Source organism: Seriola lalandi, unplaced genomic scaffold, assembly GCF_002814215.2.
Source record: "Seriola lalandi dorsalis isolate HSWRI2012SDOR001 ecotype SW California unplaced genomic scaffold, Sedor1 jcf7180002054133, whole genome shotgun sequence".
Lineage (NCBI taxonomy): Eukaryota > Metazoa > Chordata > Actinopteri > Carangiformes > Carangidae > Seriola > Seriola lalandi.
In genome coordinates this window covers 196,182-218,195 of record NW_019524686.1, presented here as the reverse complement: position 1 = coordinate 218,195, position 22,014 = coordinate 196,182, and the positions used below count along the sequence as shown (strand labels likewise).

The 22,014-nt window shown below is 39.8% G+C and overlaps 1 protein-coding gene across 2 annotated transcripts; it reads left to right on the top strand.

Annotated features, from left to right (window-relative positions):
- Nucleotides 1-566: 566 nt before the first annotated feature.
- Nucleotides 567-21,422, top strand: camkk2 (calcium/calmodulin-dependent protein kinase kinase 2). Of its 2 annotated transcripts, XM_023403426.2 has the most exons (18): nucleotides 567-879; nucleotides 6,367-6,665; nucleotides 7,234-7,575; nucleotides 9,045-9,092; nucleotides 10,035-10,088; nucleotides 11,280-11,331; nucleotides 11,506-11,639; nucleotides 12,274-12,310; nucleotides 12,513-12,534; nucleotides 12,652-12,740; nucleotides 13,771-13,970; nucleotides 14,142-14,195; nucleotides 14,292-14,365; nucleotides 15,782-15,869; nucleotides 16,468-16,599; nucleotides 17,377-17,480; nucleotides 17,664-17,717; nucleotides 18,636-21,422. In XM_023403426.2, the coding sequence occupies exons 2-18, from the start codon at nucleotides 6,432-6,434 to the stop codon at nucleotides 18,706-18,708; spliced, it is 1,791 nt and encodes a 596-aa protein (XP_023259194.1). In that variant the 5' UTR covers nucleotides 567-879; nucleotides 6,367-6,431; the 3' UTR covers nucleotides 18,709-21,422. The 2 variants fall into 2 exon arrangements, with proteins under 2 accessions (XP_023259194.1, XP_023259196.1); XM_023403428.2 differs by lacking the exon at nucleotides 17,664-17,717 and having other exon boundaries at nucleotides 572-879.
- The last annotated feature ends 592 nt before the right edge of the window (nucleotides 21,423-22,014 follow it).

The window sequence follows — 22,014 nt, the reverse complement described above, 5'->3', positions numbered from 1 at the left end:
TTTTTTTGTGTGTTTGTTTGTTTCGTTTTTTTTTTTTTTTTTCCTTTCTCTCACTGAAGTCCAGATTTACACACAGTAGTTTTCAAAGGGCTAATGGAGGTAGTAACTTGGTCACTGTAGCATTCTTGATTAGTATATGTGTACTGCGAACATTATGTTCACAGGGCATTCAGTTTATCAGTGTACAACATTATCTTATTATTTACATAGAGTAAACATAACTGCAGACGCATTACAGTCTATATAACCAAACAAATGGTATAAGAATGGTGGTGCCTGTGCTCAGTTATATTGCACATGGGGAAGAAATTGCACAGATAGTAGATGTTTAGGGTATTATTGCACGTGTTAATAATACCACCTGGTTATGTATGCAGTACTATGTAATGTATTTTGTTTCCTCAACAAAATGCCAACTAGGCCTTAAACAGAAAAACTTATCAAAATGCATCACGAGGCTAAGTTCAGAGTGCAACTCTCAAACACACCACAGGGGGGAGCCAGTCGGCTACAAAGTGTTTGTAGCAGAAATACCCAAGAGGAACCACGAAGTGTTTTACAAAGAGGTCGTCAGTCAAACGAAAAGGAGAACTAAAGGAAGAGTACACCTCCTCCGTGGGTGTAGGATTTTTATAAGTGTGAGTAAATATATATATATGTTGAAACTTATATTATCACACCGCCCGTTTTGTCAACACTTCCTCCATGTGAAGCACGGGACCTGTGTGCTCAGCTGGATTGGTCCATCACTACAACGGTTATCAGTCTGCTACAGTCTCCGCTCCTCAAACAGCTAGCTAGCTGTCGCTGCTCACACCGCAGCCAAAAAGGAGAAGGTACCTCATAATTGTGACTTCATGGCCTAAGACACACGTTAAGGTATGATTTTATTTTTTTATTTTTTACAGTAAGTGTTGGGGTTTTGTTGTCTTCTGTAGCTTTGTCATCGGGTGTACTGTGGACGTTTCTCACAGTCTCACTAGCATCACTGACTCCTGCCCAACAACATCTGTATCTTGACAGATGAGGCAGCTGCTAACGTTAGCTGAGCTGCTTGGCTTTAAGAGCTAAGTTAGCTTGGTGGGACCTCAGACGATGGTATCAGTCGTTTTTTCCTTCTTAATTTGAAATAATCGTTGAGAACACGGAGGCTTGTTCGCTGTAGTGTTGTGAGTGTGAGTTAGCCATTACTGCAGTAGTAAAGCTAGACCTTGTTATGTCAATTACACATAACAGTATATCACGTAGAGTCATTTGTATTTCTGAAGTTGCAGAGTTAATGTAAGAAAATTAGTCTAATGGTTTGATTGAGTTAACGTTTAATACCCGTGCTCAAAGTAATACTGCCGTGGACTGCAATAGAAACGATTTTATTTTCATTGTTATTATAATGAATCGCTTTTTAAGAGTCATTAACTCGCCTTAACATGTCCACTACCGGTCTGTAGGCACCCCATTGTAATTTGTTTTAAAGTAACAATTTTTGAAGTATTTTTGGCTTTTAAAATGTATTCAGATCCAAGAAGAAAAGTTATGTTATGACAGGAGCTTGAAAACTGACTTGTAAAATTCCTGATTAAAATGTATGCCCACATCATAAAAGCACAATAACGTAGTTTTCTTGATAACAACCATGAAATGCCCTCTTTCTGTTTTTTCTGGCCATCAAGTGGACTGTATTTTTTCCCAAATGGTCTCAGTAGACAAATTCAGCTTCATTACTCTGTTTCTGAAAAGATTAAATGGAAACTAATTGAGATATACTAAAATATACTGAATGGCACAAAAGAAGCATTACAGTTTAGATATTATGAAAAAGAAATTTTTGAGTTGACTTGTATATAACAGTTAATTAATTGGTCAACAAAACTATTTTGATCATCAATAATCATTCAGAAATCGTTCAAGCAAAATTTGTTATCAATGCCAAACTTTGGTGTATTTTGGGACTATATATCATGCCTTCCAATCAAATTGTGCAGATTCTTAGTAATATTCAGCTGTGATTGTGTGTTAACACTGGTTAAGTTAGTCGACGACACTCATCCCTCCATTTACAGGAGCTTATCTCTTGCACGGCTCCGCAGATCGCTGACAGGGTTGCCCTGTTGATCTTTTAATGAAGCTGGGGATCCTCCTCTGCTCCAGATGGCCCTGTGTTGTACTTGTATGTCTGTAGGACCGTGTCTGTGTTGTTATTAATGCTGTACATGGCTTGGACCCCCGCAAGCTCTGATAAGTCCTCTCTCCCCCTCCCCTCCTGTCAGATAGTGAAGGTCAGATCATGTGACTTTTGTTATCATAAGAGGCGCAGCACAGCATCTGGAGCTGGGCAGCATCTGTTGATGTTTCACGGGACTCAAATCTGACTGCCTGTTCCTCATCGAGCTGCTGTGATCACCAGGGATCAGGGAAGTTTGGGGCTTTAGCCTGCACTTCATCTATCCATGATACAGTGTCTTTGTCTAGGAACTTCAGAGACATTGGAGACTACACTGTTTTGGTGAACTTAGGTCGGAAGCTTTTTTATCTTTTGTGCTTGTGAAGCTAAACCTAGCAAGGAGGGATTTGATATTTCAAGTGTTTTTCTGAGCGCTTGGGTGTTGTACTAGTTTGTGTCCAGTCTGTGTGAGAGGTAGATGACATAACTAACACAGATTTTTAAAAAATGACCTGTGAGTTACTTTTGTCCAAGTTATGTCAAAGTAGCTTTCTCAGCTACAAGGTTATGGATTGTAATGAGAGCGGGGCTAACTGCAGTTTGTAGTTTGAGAAATTAATTTTCCAACGACTCTTCACACCGAATCATGAACAGAGACCAACTCAGCTGGCAGTCATCTGATTTCTCATGCTGCTGCAAATCCTGCTGGCCAGAAAGTGATTGCTAACATTACAACGCCAAAGACAAAATGAACCACTGTCCAAACCCTGCTGGGAGGAAAATGAGATTTGCAGTGATGTACAGTAGTGTGCTTTGCGATTAGTGACATAATGTAATGACTTTGTACCATCACCAATGCAGAAGCTGCACAAGAACCTCTTCATGTGAATGGAAGCAGGCCTTGATATATGCCTTATCTGAGATCAAAGTAGGTCAAGCTTGGAAAGTTGCCTCTCTTCTCTGGATATAAAAAGCCTACTGTAGCTGGTGCATTGCAAGTCTCATCCAGGGTCATGTCTCTATTTTTTTCTGTGTTCCACTGAGGTTAAGTCCATTTATCTGGGTACAGTGTGTTGCTTTGGTGGCAGTGATTCTATGTGTTAAAAGTGTAACTAGATTTCAAGAGCTTCTTTTTTCAGCTGTATGAAACTGATCAATGTAGGTGGACAGTAAAGACTGCAAGGGTGTCTGCTTTTAAGAAACTCAGAGGTCAGAAGTGTCAGAAATGTTACATAGACCTTGAGGAGGAGCATATTTGGTCCATGCCAGCGATAAGCAACCCTCTTAATGCACAGCCTTTACAATGAATACTGTGAATTGTAAGAAAAGTCGAAAAGATTGGGCAGCTGGCAAATGTTGTTTCTAACATTCATAATGCTGGTTTTACAGTATGTGTGAAAGGGATTAAAGAGACTAGTCAGTCAAGAAGACCAGGAAGTGGGTTTGTGTCTGTAAGACAGTTATGTTTGATATCAGTCATTCTGTGAATGTGTGGTGATTCGTTCTTTTTTGTTAGGTTACATCACTATATATGGGCTGGCAATGGAGGTAGAGAAGGCCACCTGGAGTGGGTGTATCTTCCCACACACAGTCCTCATTCTGAACTTGGCTGTAGTTCCCACTGTCTTGTTTTTCTTATGGCTTTCCCTTTGTTTTCCTGCGTCTGTGAGATTTACTCAGCTCCCACACACTGACACTGCCGCAATCTTGTCAGAACCATGACGAAAATCAAGGAAATGTGTCTGTCTCTTTCTGTCTTTCTTTCTTCCTCTCTTTCTCTCTCTTCCTGCCCACTTTCCTCCTCTCTCCATTCCACTCACAGATAATGAGCAGATAATAAGCCGAGTGGACTTGGAGATGGAAATGGCCCTCTTGAAATTATGCAAAAAAGATTTTGGTTAGATGCTGTGTAGATAATATTTAACCATGTTGTATAACTGACATGAAAAGCAGACTGAACCATTGCTTTTAGAGATGCATCACATCAGTCCACTTAAAGCTGAACTTAGCGATATTAGATGTGTTTGCATGCATTAATTAGCACTTAACAGAATGTGTGGAAAAAGTCCAGACTCCACAGATGCTTCATATGGAAAGATCCGTACCTACTTATGTTTCAGAGCTAGTGCACAGCATCTCTGATTGTTTTTCCCACACCCTTTCATTACACCCACAACTTGGTTCATGCTGGCTAGTCAAACACTGTGCTGCAGCTGTGTGCAAAGGTAATTAAACGTTAGATGTACATGTAAATTTTGTCATACTTTTTCACAGGATTTATGCCACCCCTAAATTATTCCTGAGTAAAAAGATACAGTTACCCTCTGTTTTCTGTTAATCCACTTCACAGTTGCTTTAAGTCACCTCCTACAAGGCCACAGTTCTACAACAGAGATTGAAATAATACAGGGAGTATACGTAGATAGAGCAAGTTGTTGTTTATCAGTAGGCCTATTTGTTCTTCATACATGCATAATATATATACTGTTTGTTAAAGCCTGCCTCAGTGAAGTGCAATTTTGGGTTGCAAAATTGTTGTGTGTTTATGTGTTGAACTAAAGCAGGATGTTGGTATTGATTAAATTTGGTCTTGGGTAGAATGGGAGAATAAGTGCCACAATGCTGAGACCTAAATTACACCTGACAATGGTGACACAAGATTGCAGGTACATGAAGTAAAACATGTGCAGAGTAAATAGTTTTTTTTTTTTTTTTTTGACGGAGAGATAGTCAGAGAGGGAGGGAGGTAGAAAGAGTATGTTATTTGGATGGTCACTTGGTGGAAGAATTGGGAGTTGGCACTCTCAGAAGAGGAAGGTCTTCAGGGGAATTTTGAAGACAGAAAGATCCGGCTGTGTGAATTGGGTGAGGTAACTTGTTCCCCCACCAAGGGACCACAGAGGAGAGGAGTTAGGATAGAGATTCCCTGCTTTGCGGTGACAGCAGGATGAGTTGCCATTCATTGGCTGATTGTAGTAAACGAGTAGACTCTTGATCCTCAGTGAGAGAGCTCAGGCAGATGGGTGCTGTGCTAGTGGCCACTCTATAGGCAAGCAATAGTGACTTGAGCTTAATGTGAGTAGGAACAGGGAGCCAGTGGAGATATTAATAAAAAGTGGAGTGACATGAGCTGTTTTTGGCTTATGGAAGACCAGATGTATCTCTGTGTTTTTCAGTGCATTCTGGTAGCCCTGCCAAAGGAGTGTTACCGTAGTTAAGGTGTGAGATGACCAGTGCCTGTAGAAAGAGATGAGCAGCACAATCGAGTTAGATAAGATCTGACCAACATCAATATGACCAACTGACAGATGCAACATTCTTACTGAAATGTAGTTGGTCATCAATCTGATAGACTTTGCTGGTCAGAGCAAGGCAGAGGTGGATACTGATGTTGTGCTGAACAGAAGGACTGACTTGGATCACCAGGAGTTAAATCTTAGGGAGACTGAGGTGAAGGTGGCGTTTCATCATCCAACTGAAATATCAGTGTGGCAGGCGGAGATCTGTGCTAAGACAGTATAGCTGTCTGGTGGGAAGGACAGAGCTGATATGGTAAGAGAAACTATGTGAGCAGATAAGAGCAGGGGACCAAGCACAGATCCTTGTGGTACCCGAGTGGAAAGGAATTGAAGCTTGGACTCTTCTAATTGCTGTGACACTTTGAACGGCGCCTTGCAAGGTAGAACTCAAACCAAAGTGGCACTGTTCCCTAGTTCAGATACGGGTGGGCAGAGGACTTTGGTAGTTCACTGTATCAATTATATCCAACAGATCAACTAATCTGGAATAGGGTCCAGAATACAAGTATTTGTACAGCTGTAGAGATGAAGTTTAGAGAGATCTTCCTCGGTGGGAGATGTAGTAAGTGAAGAGGAGGAGATAAGGATGATGGGCTTGACCTTATCAGTAATGAAGGTTACAGTTGTTGGCCAAGAGACAAGCGGCTGGTGGAGGAGGCAGGCGGTTGTAATATTACTGTTAATTTTATGGAGTTTTAAGAGTCTTTCTTTTAGGATAGCCATCTAAAGAGGACACTGTGCAGATAAATCAGGAAGTACTTTTTCTGTCCATTGTTCAATTTGCTCCGTCCCAGTACTTTGTACTCCCTAAGGTCTTCACTTGTTAATAGAGCAGATGTCTAAAAGGCCAGCAATTGTTCCCCACATGTGTTTTCTTATTCTGCAGTTTCTCCTGTTGTGTCTTAGGAACCATTCTGCCTGCAGTTCCCGTCTGATGGAGCAGTGGTTGTCAGTCTTTTTGAAAAGGCACCATGTTTCCTTGTCACGTAACCCCCTGGCCCTCCACTGAGCCACCAGCCTCCTGCGGCAGTCATGCACCCTCAGCGCAGCCCTCACAACCCCTTCCTGACCTGCTGTGCAGCTGTCCTGCTCCACCTTTGAACACCCACTCTGAGACACCCTCCCCGGACCCCATGGAGTCCCTCATTGTAGTCACGGAGTACGAACCCAGCAGGCCACCTGGAGAGGCTGGGGAGGAGGAGGAGGTAAGATGAAACACACCCAGGTAACACTATATCTCCCAGAGATGTAACCTAGTTGGACATTTGGGTTTGTGCTGAATGAAAGGATCACTTGACACACGATGATACATGCCCATAGTGCTATTTTTTCCAGACCCCACTTCAGACTTATTAAGTGAACACTTTGTGCTTATGATTTCGAGACCATGTAGGAAGAAAGTGTTGTCACTTAAGCAGGATATTAAAAGCATGAATCAATATTTGACACAATCTTAACAAAATGTTTTATTTATACATTTCACAAAGGTATTTTATTGGTTGACTTTCATATTTGATTGTATTATTGTGCTGTTGTACAGGTGTTGCTATTATGTTGTCAATCTTGAAAATATAGAAAAAGGAGGGAGGTAAAAAACTATTTTGAATTATACTATTGCCTTTAACTGAAATGTAAAATGTCAGCTGGAAAATAAGAACAAACTACATTGTTGTATATTGACCTTCATATAATACCATTACATGGAAGGAATGACATACAGTACATAAATGTGTAACAAGGGAAATAAAATAATTTAAATGTATCACATCTCAGGTAGAAGAAATGGACAGTTCTGAGACGCCCGAGCCAGCTTCTTCTGTGGCGACAACTTTCAGGACTCCTTCCTGCGACCTGCTGTCCCACACAGTTGGCCGATCAGAGGCTCTGCTACCAGAAAGCCAAGAGCAAAGGGGAAGATTAAACCTGTCAGACAGGAAACTATCTCTGCAGGAGCGCTCACAAAGTGCAACATCACCCTGCAGCTCTCCAGGACTCAACGGGCGCTATATTTACCCATCGTTACCCTACTCACCCATCACATCACCCCACTCCTCTCCACGCTTGCCCCGCCGACCCACTGTGGAGTCCCACAGTGTTTCTATCACAGACCTTCAGGTATGAGGCAAACACGTTTTTTTTTAAAGGCCTCTGAAGAGTTGATTTTACTGTTTGCAATGTGTTGTAGCAAAATCGATACTGCTAACACATAATAATGCTATAATTACTGTTTGCCATATTGATGCCCGTAGTTTCCTTTAATATTTACACTCTGTAGAACCAAGTCAGTTTGTCTGTGATCAAGAAGTCCCTAAAAATGAGCTAATATGTTGTTACTTCTAGTGTAATAATAATAGTGATTATATAATTTATGTTCTCTGTACCATCTGACCTGTATATTCCCTTAAGGACTGTGCATTGCATAAAGCATTACGCATGAACAAACAAACTAACTTATGTTCACACAGAGCCAGGCTCCTCTTGAACATCTGTCAGTTTATCGCACTTGTCTGAAAGTGAGCAGAACTACATGTGCATTTGTCTTAAAAGCAGCAGCACACTGGTAAAGACTGAACTTTGTGGATGTGAAGGTAAGGTTTTACAGTATACTGTAGCTGTGATCCCTGTCATGCGTAGCTGCACAAACCGGTAGATGTCATGTATTGTAGGTAGAATTGTGATACACAGAATCACATATTGTAAGTGTGACAAATGCTCATAAAGGTGTAATTAGGTGAAATACTTTCAAATATCCTCTTATAGTGGAGACTCCTTTCACTGACATTATTGTAAGGTATGTGCCGTGTAATGCTGTAATTCTCTGAATTCTGTATTCACATCATCTTATCATCGTTCTTGGCACTTAAGTCTTTTAGTCATCTAGTCTAGAGACCAACAATCAAATAAATGACATTTAGAACGGTACTTTAAATGAGGAGCTGGTTCAATCACTACATCCCTAGTTGGTATGAATTATTCTCTGCAGGCTGGGTTCTGTTTGTTCTCAGCATTGTGGCCACATTACTTATTGTTTTGTATCAACACTGCCAATTCACCTGTAGTAGACTGCCTAGTCCCCGCTAATCACTACAAAATATGCTACAAAACCACCGCAGCCATCCTACCTCTAGAATCCCAGGCAGACTGCAAGATTAGCAGATAGGATTAGAGGTAAAGTGCCAGTCTTTATTTGGGATTTATCCATGTTTACCTTTGCTGAGTTGCTCTCTGATTAACTGCAAATCTGGATTTGTCAAGGTAGAGGTTTCACTTAAGATGAATCTTAGAGAATGACAGATTGAACAGGGATAGAGATTGCAGAGTCATACTGATGTGCTTGAATTGGGAGACATCGAGCACCCTTGGGAATGCTTGAGAAGACTGCACTTACGAGCTGAAGATAGAAAAAGAAAAATTAATTGAAGGGAAATTTAATGAACCAGATTTCATGTAGCTTTCTTAGGAAAAGCAGAACACTCATGATGTACATACATTTAGGGTATCGAGCAGCTAAAATGTGACGTGATTTCATTTGAAAAGAAACAATTTTCTCCTTCTCTCTTTTCTCTTTTATCCCTCTCTTCAAGGACTGTGTTCAACTCAACCAGTATAAGCTGAAAGATGAGATTGGAAAGGTACCATCAGAGACGACTCACTGATTGCTCCCTTTCACTGACTCTTCCATTTTCCTCTCCCTTCCGCCTACTGCATGTCTGTCAAGTAGCACACATCATCAAGGACATGCAGTAACAGTCTCTGATATCCTCTCTCCCGGCTGTCCTCATTTCCCAAACTCTGTGTAAACTACCAGGCCATGGGAGAGTTGGAAGATGGATGAGAGGCTGGTATAAATAGCGCTCTCTAAGGGTTGTGCGAGGCTTAGTGGATACGAGTGTGTGTGTGTAAGTGTGTGTGTGTAAGTGAGTGGGAGTGTGTAGTTGTAGGCACGTTTTAGATTGTGGGTTTTCTGCATGTAGGTAGGCATGTTAATGTGTGTGGTTTCGTTTTCATTGGAGACAATTAGAGCCTTTCAGGATTGTTGGAGAGGCTCCTGTTATCAGGCCATCTCTGGGACTGTAGGATGAGCTCTATGCTGCTTCTCCAATCTGCTCCCCCAGCAGGAACTGATCCTGCTTCCCCCACCCCTCCTCTCTCTCTCCCTCTGTTTGTTTTTGTGCATGAATTTGTGCACACAGGCTACTAATTGGGCCTACATTTATGAATTTCCTGTATGTGGGCAGGGGTTGGGGGGTGGGGGGTGGGCTGATAGCTCAAACCAGATCCTGTTTCCTTAATTAGCCTGAAATCAAAAATGAAAGAGGGAGAGATGATTTGAATTTCTCTGTTCACACTTTGAAGCAGCTGGTACTCTTTCAGTGTACACTGTCAGCCCACTCACTTCCCTCCTGTGTATGCGTTTGTGTATTTGTTCCTGTGTTTATTTGTATGTATGTCGAACGTTTGCTTTGCACATAGTGTGATTTCTTTTTTTTCTTCTTTTTTTTCACATGAAGAATTAACAGCTGCTCAATCTCACTTCATTGGCTTCTGTTCTTTTTTACTTACTCCTGGACCAGGGCTCCTATGGTGTTGTCAAGCTGGCTTACAATGAGGATGACAACACGTACTATGTGAGTTCTTCACGCACACACAAATACAGATGTGATCTCTTCACAACTATTAACACTGTCTCTGTTTCTCTCACTTCTCTCTCATTCCTTATCACTTGTCTCTCTCACACACACAGGCAAACCTCATAATAATCAAACCCCCTCGTCACATTTACTGGTGTGATTTTATGTGAAACCTCTGCATTTGAAAATGTCTCCAGTTAATTGTGCCTTGCTGTGCTGTATTGTAATAAAAAATCAGCTCAAGCTTTTCTGTTTTCTGCTCATGATTATTGCTGCAGTTCTCATTAAGCTGCGCGATATTGACAGACAATGACATGGGGATTATTATAATATTCCTCCCAAGTGACAAAGCCCACATGTCTCATTCAGTGATTATATCATTGCCATAATAACCGAGGGCATAGAGGCTATTAAAAAAACAGTCTATTCGCCCCGAGCAGGGAAAATATCCTCCTCGATCAATGTAGCTGTGTCACACTGTGCTCTCAGTTCAACACCATGCCGTGATGGTTGTCAGTTAGGTTAACTGTTCAAGAAATGGTCAGGGTCAGATCATTTATTATTATTAATGATATACTATAATCACTAAAATAAAATATTTCACACACAAAGCAGTGTGGAGCAAATACTGGTTTTTGCAGTCCTGAAAGCCCTGCTTGTTCATGTGATGTATCTGTCCTTTTGTTTTTTATATGGTCAATCAGAAAACGTGGCAAAATTTTACTTGTTGAATGTCTTAATTTCAAAATCAGACGTTAAATCAGTTTTATTTAAATAGCTGTAAATCGCAGGGTTGTCTCAAAGTACATATTGTCTCAAATTATTTTACTGCTAAACATTATAATTAGTGCGTTATGTTGATATTTGTTTAAGTCATGTACATGTACGCGCATCCTTTCACACAAGAAGTCTAGCTTTTATAATCTTTTGTCCTGATGACGCTGGTCAGTGTTAGTCACAGATGGTGAAGGGAGAAATTTATAGGCCCTGGGATATTCATCTGTAGGTGTGTGAGTGGGTGCACTGTCAGATATGCATCGCCTCACTCCACTGTATCTTGCTCTCCTTTTTTGTCTATCTTTCTGTTCATCCTTTCTCTGGATCTCTTGCCCACTGGGCTCTCTCGCCCCTTCTACCCATTTCTCTTACCCCCCCCCATCCAAATCCATCTCCCCTTCTCTCCTGTAGGCGATGAAGGTGTTGTCCAAGAAGAGGCTGATGAGGCAGGCAGGTTTCCCACGTAAGTCTGGAGCCAGGGGCAGATGGTTAACACAGCAGAGAGCACAGTCTCTTTATAATGCTACAGTGGAACATGAACACTGCATACCAGTACTGAAATCTGGCTTGTCATTGCCTTTCCACCTTCCCTCACCTCTCATCTGTGCTCACCTACATTGTCTCTCTTCTTCATCAGGGAGACCTCCCCCTCGTGGAGCCAAAGCAGCTCCTGAGGGTCCACCTCATCCTAAAGGACCCCTGGAGCGGGTCTATCAAGAGATTGCCATCCTGAAAAAGCTGGACCATTCCAATGTAGTAAAATTAGTGGAAGTGAGTGGTGTCAAAATATACATTTTAATTAATTATGGTCAGCAATGTTCCTGAACATGTTTTATGAATCATTTTCAAAAATCAAATGTTTTCTGAACCGTAGTTGATTTTATTTCAGGGAGAACAGGTGCAGGCATGACTGTAGATTTAGATTTTAAAAAATCAGGACATGGCATTTGAGTGACAAAACAATTAGGCCTGCTCAAGATAAAGCTAAGTATACAAACAGGCTTTTGATTGCATCTCTTCTCTCCAAAGAGCAACAAAGATTTGCTGCCAACTCACTAATGGAATATTTTGGAAAGAAGCCTCAGGAAAGTGCCACAGATAAAAGGAAAGATAAAAGTCAAAACAACAATATCTATGAGGGATTATTTCAAATTACAATGGAGCAGTAAACTCATTCTAATACGTGTGTGGAATGACTGCAAACCTCAATGTTTTGAGACCTCAAATGCAACAAATCTGCAGTACACTGTAACATGGCTGTGTGTAACACTGACACAGAAAAAACAATTATATTTCATTTTTTCCACATACAAAAGGTGAGTGTGTGTGTGTGTGTGTGTGTGTGTGTGTGTGTGTGTGTGTGTGTGTGTTTGTTTACACTCATTTCTCTGTGTTTTGGCGCCAGGTTTTGGATGACCCCAGCGAGGACCATCTGTACATGGGTACGTTGTGGCCAGTCTGCCAGCCTTCAGGACAACACACACACACACACACACACACACACTCATTCAGTCATACAGTCATGCATGAAGCAAGTATAAAAGAAGGTCATTTGAAAGTCGTATTAAAAGATGTTTTTAGTTTGTTTGTGTCTTGGTAAATGAAACGCTTTCATCACTAACCTCATCTGTGTTTCTGTGACAGTGTTTGAGCTGGTCAAGCAAGGGTAAGATAAGCCTCTTTTATGGTAATGATTGTGACACTGGAATGAGCTCAATCTCATTACTTATGATTGCTAATTGAGTGTGTGTGTATGTGTGTGTTAATATGTTTATGTATTCAGGGCTGTGATGGAGGTGCCGACAGATAAACCTTTCAGTGAGGACCAGGCACGTTTTTACTTCCAGGATCTGCTCAGGGGAATCGAGTATTGTGAGTCTTCCAAACCTGCTGCTGTTCCTTCCCTCAGCCTGCGACTGCATTGTACAGTATAATGCTAAGAAACAAAAAAAAAATTCAAAGCTGATTCAGTATTGATTGATTGATCAGCTGTAATTTGATATAGATCCTGATTCAGATTAGTTTTGACTTGCAACTTAACAGGAATTGGTGTATCCCTGGCACTTTTAAATTCAACCTTAATGTTCTTGGAAAAGAAATACCAGACAGACACTCACTTTCTTTTTAGCCATACAGACAATGACCTCTTCAAAATAAAACATTAATATAAAACTAGCTGTAACCCTACCCCTAACCCTAAAGACTTTATATATTATATATAGAGTTGAGAATGCCTAAATAAAAATGATATAATTGGTATCAAGATGAAGGCTCTTACTGCAAGTATCAAGATCTGCCCTCATCCTACAGTTCTTCCCTGCCATTTACACAAGTCCTTCCTCTGTGCTGTACTTGACTCTAGCCACCCACAGGGTTCGTTTCACATCATCCCTGTGGATCTTAATGTATTTCAGCACTGGGGAAGAGGTTTTGCATGAAGTGTCGTCTAGGAGACTAGTACTGAGGGAAAGAGAGGGAGGGCTCTGCACCAGGGACACTGAAACAGCCAGAATCTTAATTTTTTCACATTTCTAAAATGAATAAAGGCTTGCTTGTCCAAAGTCTTGTCGAAACAGATATGTTTTTTGGTTTTCCACATCTGAAGCAGGAACTGTGCGTGTGTTCCTTTCTTCTGATTGCTGAAATGTTTATCCAACTTCCTGTTGAAGTGCACTGCCAGAGATTCCTCCACATGGGCCCAAGCTATTTTCATTTTTTTTCTCCTCATTAAGCCAACATATGATTTGTTCAAAATTAAATATTCAGAAGGCGAAATTATTATTTTAAGATGCCCCTCACAGCCCAGACTTTTTAAGAGAATATTTATCATCTCGTACCTTAAGCAGATTTTTACGAATGTGAATGTGTTGCTGTAATAATGAATATTTTTTTCTTTCATCAGTGCATTACCAGAGGATCATCCATAGAGACATCAAACCCTCTAACCTGTTGGTGGGAGAGGATGGACACATCAAGATTGCAGACTTTGGAGTCAGTAACCAGTTTGAGGGAGCTGATGCCCTCCTGACAAGCACAGTGGGAACACCTGCTTTCCTCGCCCCTGAAGCGCTCTCTGAGACCAGGAAGAACTTCTCTGGAAAGGTACTCAGCTTACTAGTGCCCTCTGGGGATGATTTTCAGAAATGCAGGGACTTTTTGGTTTTAAAAATGATTTTCTTGGTATACATATATGATCTACTGTGCTAGTTTTCATATTTTTTCTTGTTACATACTCTAAACTCTTTTTATTTTATTTTTTTTGTTTTAATGAAGGCTATAGATGTTTGGGCCATGGGAGTGACGCTTTATTGCTTCGCCTTTGGAGTGGTGAGTCTGTGCTGTTGTTTCTCATTTTAGAGTTTTCTCCTCAGTAACAATCTGCTGGTCTTTCAATTAAAACTAACACTTTTCTTTCATTCACAGTGTCCATTTATGGATGAGCGCATCCTCAGTCTTCATCAGAAAATCAAGACACAACCAGTGGTGTTACCTGAACAGTCAGTTATGCTCCTCCTGTCATATATATTGCCTTTATTTAAATCCTGGGCTGGTTCTCATTTACAGTGATGTTGAGTAACATTTTAAATGACTTGATGGTTCAAAATATTAGACACAAAGTATCCTCTGTGAAAGAAAACAATGAAATAACACAGCTGTATATTAAAAAGAAATCATTAAATTGAAGAAAGGTACAAAGAACAGAACGCTTATCAATCAGATGACAAGGAGTTTATTTTTAGGGTTCAAATTCAAGGTGGTCAGAGCATAGAAACTAAAAGAACATCTTCCAAGGTCAGTATAGATGTGTGGGACTTGCAGGGAAAGCCAGTTTGGTACGTTGCAGGAGTCCAGTCCAACATAGAGGTAATATAAGCAAACAACTTCCCAATTAGAGCCTTGTAAACAAACATTTCTATGAGACAGAGAGGACCAACCAACTTTCCCGTACAGGATGCAATGATGAGTTCTGTAAACGTCACCAGTGATAAACCTAAGGGCAGAGTGATAAACAGCATCCAAGGGTTTAAGAGTGGAAGCAGAGACGTGCCTGCAACTCTCATCAGCATTATGTGGAAGAGAAAGAAAAACAGCTTCAGCTATCATTTTCCTACAGAGCATAGTTAAAATTATTTCTGTACAAAAAACAATCTATATGATATTTGATATGAGCTTGTCATCAATCCAAATACCAGGGTATTTATGTTCTTTAACTCTCAGTATTGGATCCTTTAACAGTGGAAACATGAAAGTTTTTGCAGTACCTTTTCCATGACTCTAGCTCTAGAGAACAGCATAAACTTGGTTGTATGTGCAGTTAGCCGTACAATATAGCATTGTATCATCAGCATACAAATGTGCATCGCAGGTAGTTAAAGATTAGATAATGTGATTAATATATAGATTGTAAAAAGAAGTGGCTCTAAAACTGAACCTTCAGTTATTGAGTAGTTTCCAAATTCACTGACTGTTGCTGATCAAAGTCAGGAATCAGGCACTTGAACTAAAACCAACCATATTTAATTTATTTATTAGTGGACCAGAGAGACGAAGGAAAACCTCGTCCAAATTGTCCTTAATGGCTTGAAGAGTCTTAATAACTACACTGAGAGAGACATGGTCGATGTTAGAAGGAGATGATTCATTATTCCCACCCTTAAAAAATGTGTCCAGTGTCTGTTAAAGGTAGAATAGATCCCACTACAATCATGTAATAAACAGTAATCAAATCTGTAATGAGCAGCCAGGGAGGCAGCAGGATTTATCATCACTGCCCAGTGGCTGTTGTTCATTTAATTAAATGGCTGTTTGTTAAAAGTCATACATCAAATATGGATTTTGCAGGCTACTAATTTATTTAGTTATTAATGTAATTACTAATTAATTTTCAGCTGTGATTCTTCCTGTTTCAACAGTGCCGACATATCAGATGATCTCAAAGATTTGTTGCTGAAAATGTTGGACAAGAATCCAGAGACCAGGATATCAGTCACACAGATTAAGGTAATCATTCTCTTTCAATTGATCCGCCGACATCCAATATTTGGCAATAAATAAATTTGATGTTCAGTAATAAGCCACCTGATACAAAACATGAGCCAGCATGTCCTGATACTGATACCTGACTCACGTGTGCTGTGATGGATCATAAACATTTTTGGTTTGTTTGTTTTTTGAGGATAAAATGTGTCCGGGGCGTCGTGTAGCGTAGTGGTTTAAGCAGGCGCCCCATGTGTAGAGGCTACAGTCCTCGCTGCAGTCGGCCCCGGTTCGAATCCCGCATCGGACGGCCTTTCACTGCATGTCATTCCCCCTCTCTCTCTGCCTCCCTGTTTCCTGTCACTCTCCACTGTGCTGTCCATTAAAGGCATAAAAGCCCAAAAAAAAAAAATATACTTTAAAATGTGTCCTAATGTTTGTCAGCTCCAGAGAGTGTATCCAGCACAGCTTAACTTGATCTACTTTAGAAAAGTCATTGCACTTGCATCAGTTCTATACATTTTTGTCTTGGTGCGTCTCCAAAAGACACTGCCTCTGTGTGCGAATGAATCAGAATGGCATTCATAAAGAACTCCTTTGTTCTTCCCATGTTTGTGTCCAGGTGCACCCATGGGTGACGAGGCACGGGGCCGAGCCCCTCCCCCTAGAGGATGACAACTGCTGTATGCTGATTGAGGTGACCGAGGAGGAGGTGGAGAATTCGGTTAAACACATCCCCAGCCTGGCTACAGTGGTGAGTTTATGAACTTGATTTTGTCACATTGAGGAACATCACAGCCACACTGAGCCTGATTTGTTTTCGGCTTCTCGGCGTCAGGAAGTGAAATAACTGAGAATGAATCCTAAATCCTACATAAAGGATATTTTTTGAAGTTCTGATATTTAATCTGTTTTTCAATATTTCAGTCACATCGCACCACCCCACAACACACTTACTACACTACTACCACCTATTTGACTGGCCTCTCAGCCCTTTGTGCTAGAGTAGGTGTTTGACTCATTTCGTCTTTTCAATTTATTTTCATAAGTTTAATTAATTAATGCCAAATATTAGCAGAGGTATGAAAGTTTGGGAAAAACTAAAAGCCTTTCAGTGCTTTGTTTCTTCTGTGAACTTCTATAACTAGCTCTTAAATTGAAAGGGCAGATACAGCATGAATCATAAACACACCTGCTCACTGTCCGAACAAAGTTAAATGTAAAATCTGACCAAAATAATGTGCTGTAATTTCTGGCTTGTTAAGGCCACGTGCTGTCTGTTGTATTGCAGGATGATAGATTTTGGCGTCTGGTAAAAACATTGATACAGCAGATATGTTGGTTAGATGCTGTAAAGTGCATGCAAAGTAATAGAAAGCCTTATAATCTATTCACATCACAAAATAAAAGTCACCATATTTACGTTACAACAAAACACAGAATGGAAATGAAGCTTTTCTTCTTTGTATTTCTCAGAATAATGTTGTGATTTGTATATTATTGTGTATTATTGTTTACTATTCTTTTTCAGATTCTGGTGAGGACCATGCTGAGGAAACGTTCCTTCGGGAACCCCTTTGACTGGGGCCGTAAAGAGGACCGCAGCAGCTTGTGTGCTGCAGGGCAAACGCTCACGTAAGGGTTGTTTACAGAAACACAACAGGCTTTAAACTCTGTCTCTAAGGTTTTGCACTGATATTAGCAAACAAAATACTCGTAGCACTGTGCTGTCACTACCATATTCTCACTTAGAGCTTCAGCCAGCCAATGTTTGTCAAGTAGACTTATTATTTCTCTCCTTCCTCTCCTGCCCTGCAGGAAAGGCAAAGCAGGCAATGTGAGATACTGCTACATACATTGTAACCAAAAAAGGTAAATAACTTTAGGACAAGTTTTGCGTGTTTAAGTGGTAGCTAGTGTACTGAAACACCCCTGGCATGATAGAAGCAGCTGTATTTCAAGAGGATTTACTATATATTTCTGTATATTTTGTTTCTTATGTCTGAGGGTGCTTTTGCTGAAGCATGTGCTGTATAGTGCAGAATATCCCATTTAATTGATTAACAAAATTTAATAAATTTGATTCACATAAGCTACTTTGTTAAGTGAGCTGTGGTTAAATACTACAGATTATAATATAGTACAGAATTATATAATACAGGTGGTGGACATTATCATTAGCACCTGCACAATCTAATGTTTTAGATGAAACCGTGTCAGAGAGGTGTTGATACAAGTTTGCAGTAATACTTGATGTTGTGTTGTGTTGATTGGCATTATATAATGAGTATGTGTAATGTGGCTAAAAAAAATCCCACCATTATTATAAAACTTTAACCTTAAAAATGTATCAATAAATGAATACTTCTCTGACACAATCAAAACAAATGTAGCATTATTGTCCACACTCATGAGCCCAGAGCATCCATTGATCTTGACAAGTTGTTACTCATTCCTTGCATGCACAAGTATCCAAAAGACATGTAAATTAATGTCTTTGTCTCTCCTTGACAAAAATGATTGATATCTTTAATATAACTCTGTTCCCCTTTCCCCTCTTCCCTTGCCCTTATTTTGTTGACTTCCCCCTTGTGTATGATGGATGCTGGCCAGCAGCTTGCCAGGTTTCCTTAGTGCCTGCTGCCTTGCATTACGTAAAAAGTATAGTAGTAGTTGGTTTCACTTCCTAACCTGAGCTTAACAGTATGTATTTCTCTGCTCAGTGATATATGATTGACAGCGGGCTCCCCCGATCATTGACTAATAGTGTGTCTCTGGTGTGTTACTTAGGAAGCAGGAGAGTGGTGATGGCATGAGGAGTATGGACCTGCCCTACGTGGGAGAAGATGAGGCTCTTTCCTGATGCGGAGTGTTTATTATGCACACTGGTATCTGCCTGCCTGCAACCACACAGCACGACATCCCTTTACTCACATTTTTTTACTGGCAGCCTACACCTACGTACGTTTCCTGGGAGGTGGACAGGCGTGCTAGATGCAGAAAAAAAGGGAGAAATTAGAGCATCTAAGGCACTTTGAAAACCATCCGCTAAGCTTTTATTCCATTTCATAAGGCTTAGCGTGGGACTTGTGACAGTCACTTGGGAAACTTCCAAAAGAGGATCCTCCTGACCCTTGAACTTGTCTGCAGCTCTTATCACCTAACCCAGTTTCCTCCTCTTATCCTGCCTGCATTGATAGCCCTAGCATGCTTTGTCTCAGGCTTCAACTGTACAGTTTTGTGTTTTATTGTAGTGTAGCCACTTGTGTTTCTCCTTGTCTTTACTTGAGGATACTTTCAGGTACACAAGGGCATGGGAACAGGAGATGATGATGGTTTTGTGGGGAGGGATGGTTGTCTTCACCATCACCTTGACATCAGTCTTTAGTACAGCAGGTTTCCTGACGATGATTGTCTGGTTCACTCTGCATTAGAGTAGCAGTGCCCAGTTTTTGTAATATATGAATAATGTGTACAGTTTTCCTGAAATGAAAAAGGGGAGTGATAAAATGTTTACTTCATTGAATGCATGTGTTTATTTTCCCAATGCAACTCTGTATAAGCTATTTATAAACACTGGCACGCTCATAGACACAATTGTTTGATGCAATTTTTCTTTTTTCAGTCTTACCAGTGGCTCTTTATTGAGTCTCCTATTTACTACAATCAGTAGAAAGCTTTAAAAACACTTGATACAGTGCTTTGTGAACAATCAAATTCATCATTACTGCATTCAAGATAGCATAGGAAAAAATGGGATTTTATTCTTTTGCAAAGTTTTTGCTTCTAGTGACTCTTTTTTAAGTTAGCAATCATATGATTTTTAGGTGTTTGCTATATATTTTTTAATTCATAGGGCTGCAACAAGTTGAGTAATGAAAGTACTGATGCATATGAGAAAAACAGAATGTGTTGGTGCAAAATTAGTCTGTAGGTTAAAACAGTTTTTTATGTTTAAACTGTAAATCAGTTTTCTCCAATTGTTTGGACAAATAAGGTCGTGAGGCAGCGGAACAGCAGAGTTTCACATGTTTCAGATGTGTCATGTATTTGTTTCTCTTCTCGTAGTGGATGTTTGTGTGTAGACTGAAAACAGAAAACAGTGACAATTTAACCTCAAGTTAAAATTGTGAATGTTCTTACTTTTTTTGTTTTGTATTGTAAGAATTACTGATGTTATTTTAAAACCGCACATTTACAGGACACCAAAAACCTTGAGTGATGTATAATGTTGTTAAGTCACTTAAACAAACAAACCTTTAAACTATTTGTTCTTATTGAACTACAAGAGCTGGCTCCCGCTGTAGGTTTTGAGATGGAAGCATAGTGCAGCTGCAGACTTTTTGTACAAATCTATGCATATCTGTAGAAGCGTTGAACTGCTGTAAAAACCGTTGTCATCTTTGGTTGGAGGAGTAGGCCACTCTGCAAATATTTCTAATTAATTAAAAGTACTTTTTTATTTATTCATGTCCTTCATTTTAGATGATCCCAATGCAGTAAATCAGCATTTCCCCACTTCTGTTCCTTTTGTTTACTCTACGATTTCTTCATTTTCTCAAAGACATTAGAGCTAGAATAGATAAAGTCACATGATGTGTCTCTAGTTAACATAGAATATTGACACAATATTGATTATAACATTTAATGCTTCCATACACTAATAACTTCAGCACTTAAGTGCTAAAGTTATGAGAAAGGGACTTTGGATTTTTTTTTTTTTTACCTTACTACTTGCATGTCACTCTGAACTGTACGTACTATATGTCTGTTTCTTAAGACTAGTACTATGCATATGATGTGTCTTTCTTTGTATGGTGCAATGGTATGCTCTGTCAGATTGTCACATACAGTGTGCAAACTCACTGGATGGATGAGGAGGGCTTTATGAGGTTGACCGAATCGTTTCACCTTTGCTTACCCAAGGTTTAAGTCTTATTAACTTGTGCTCTTCACTGTGGAGTGCTGCAAACAGAGACAACCAATCCGGCTTTAAATTTCCATAAAATTACTATGCTGAACTTTTGAATTTTCATTTAAACATTTTGCTCTCCACACATTTATGAAAGATAACATATTAGGATATATTGTCATTTGCTATCAACTATTGTTACCTATGTAAGTTTTCACCCTGAGTAAAATAAGAACAGGCATTAGGCTTTTATGTGAATATTTTTCCCTCCATGACCAACAGGAATGAACCGAAGGACAGTTTGGGTCTGAATCTTGGGTGACAGTGCAAGCCACAAAAAAAGCTGTATGATAAATATTTTATACATACAATATTTAAACTTGTAGTATGTTTCAATGCAGTCTTGGCCCATTCTCGTCAGAATAGCCAGGCAACAGTGAGTGATTAACCTTTATTGTTCACATGGTTTTGAATTCTATAGTGTCATTAATTTTATTGAGAGCTTTGGGGGCTCTTTTCCCCTAAATGCATGCCAACATACTGAACACATACCACTGTATTGTCATAGCATGAGAGGTCTCTGACAACAAAATTAGACCTTTAAATTAATTCTTCTATACATACTGTATCTTGTTCATCATTTGAATAAAATATTATTGCCTTTCTGTAACGTTTTGGTCTGAATGTTATGAAGCTTTGTGTTTAAAGTTCCAGAAACAGAACACTAGAGTGTGCTGTGCACCATAACATTTCTGAAGCTGCAGGCTGCTCTTGAGAGCCTGAATATCACATTTTGTTCTTTTCTTATATATGCCAAATTTTCAACATCCGGCTGCTTTAAATGTAATGCACTTAAACATCTACAGTCAATAAGTACAGATTAATTGGAGGAAGACTCATTATTTAAACAGACTGTTTTATGTTTTTTTTTTAGAATTTGTGTTTACTCAAGAGAAACTGAAGATAACATGCAGAGGATAACACCTTAGTGACTTGAGCTGCAGTTCCTCTAGTGGCCACTAGATGCTGAGGAATTGACATTTTAAGGTCCATTTTCCTTCCTAGTAACAATGCAACATATTTATATTACACTAAAGTGCTGCCCATTTAGAAAATATTTCAGTATGAAAGGGGGGTCTAAGTAATAATTTAGTGTCATTAAAAGATTGAAATGCCCCCATTTAATGGTAAAAAGTAATAGTTGATAAAGTCACCATTCATATAACAATAATAAAAAGGTTTATAAACTCCAATAAA

Excerpts from the sequence above, each read along its gene's own strand:
- camkk2 (XM_023403426.2), top strand. The coding sequence starts at position 6,432 with ATGTTTCCTTGTCACGTAACCCCCTGGCCCTCCACTGAGCCACCAGCC. Across the intron at positions 7,576-9,044 it reads TTTCTATCACAGACCTTCAG|GACTGTGTTCAACTCAACCA; the intron begins GTATGAGGCAAA and ends CCTCTCTTCAAG. Across the intron at positions 11,332-11,505 it reads GAGGCAGGCAGGTTTCCCAC|GGAGACCTCCCCCTCGTGGA; the intron begins GTAAGTCTGGAG and ends CTTCTTCATCAG.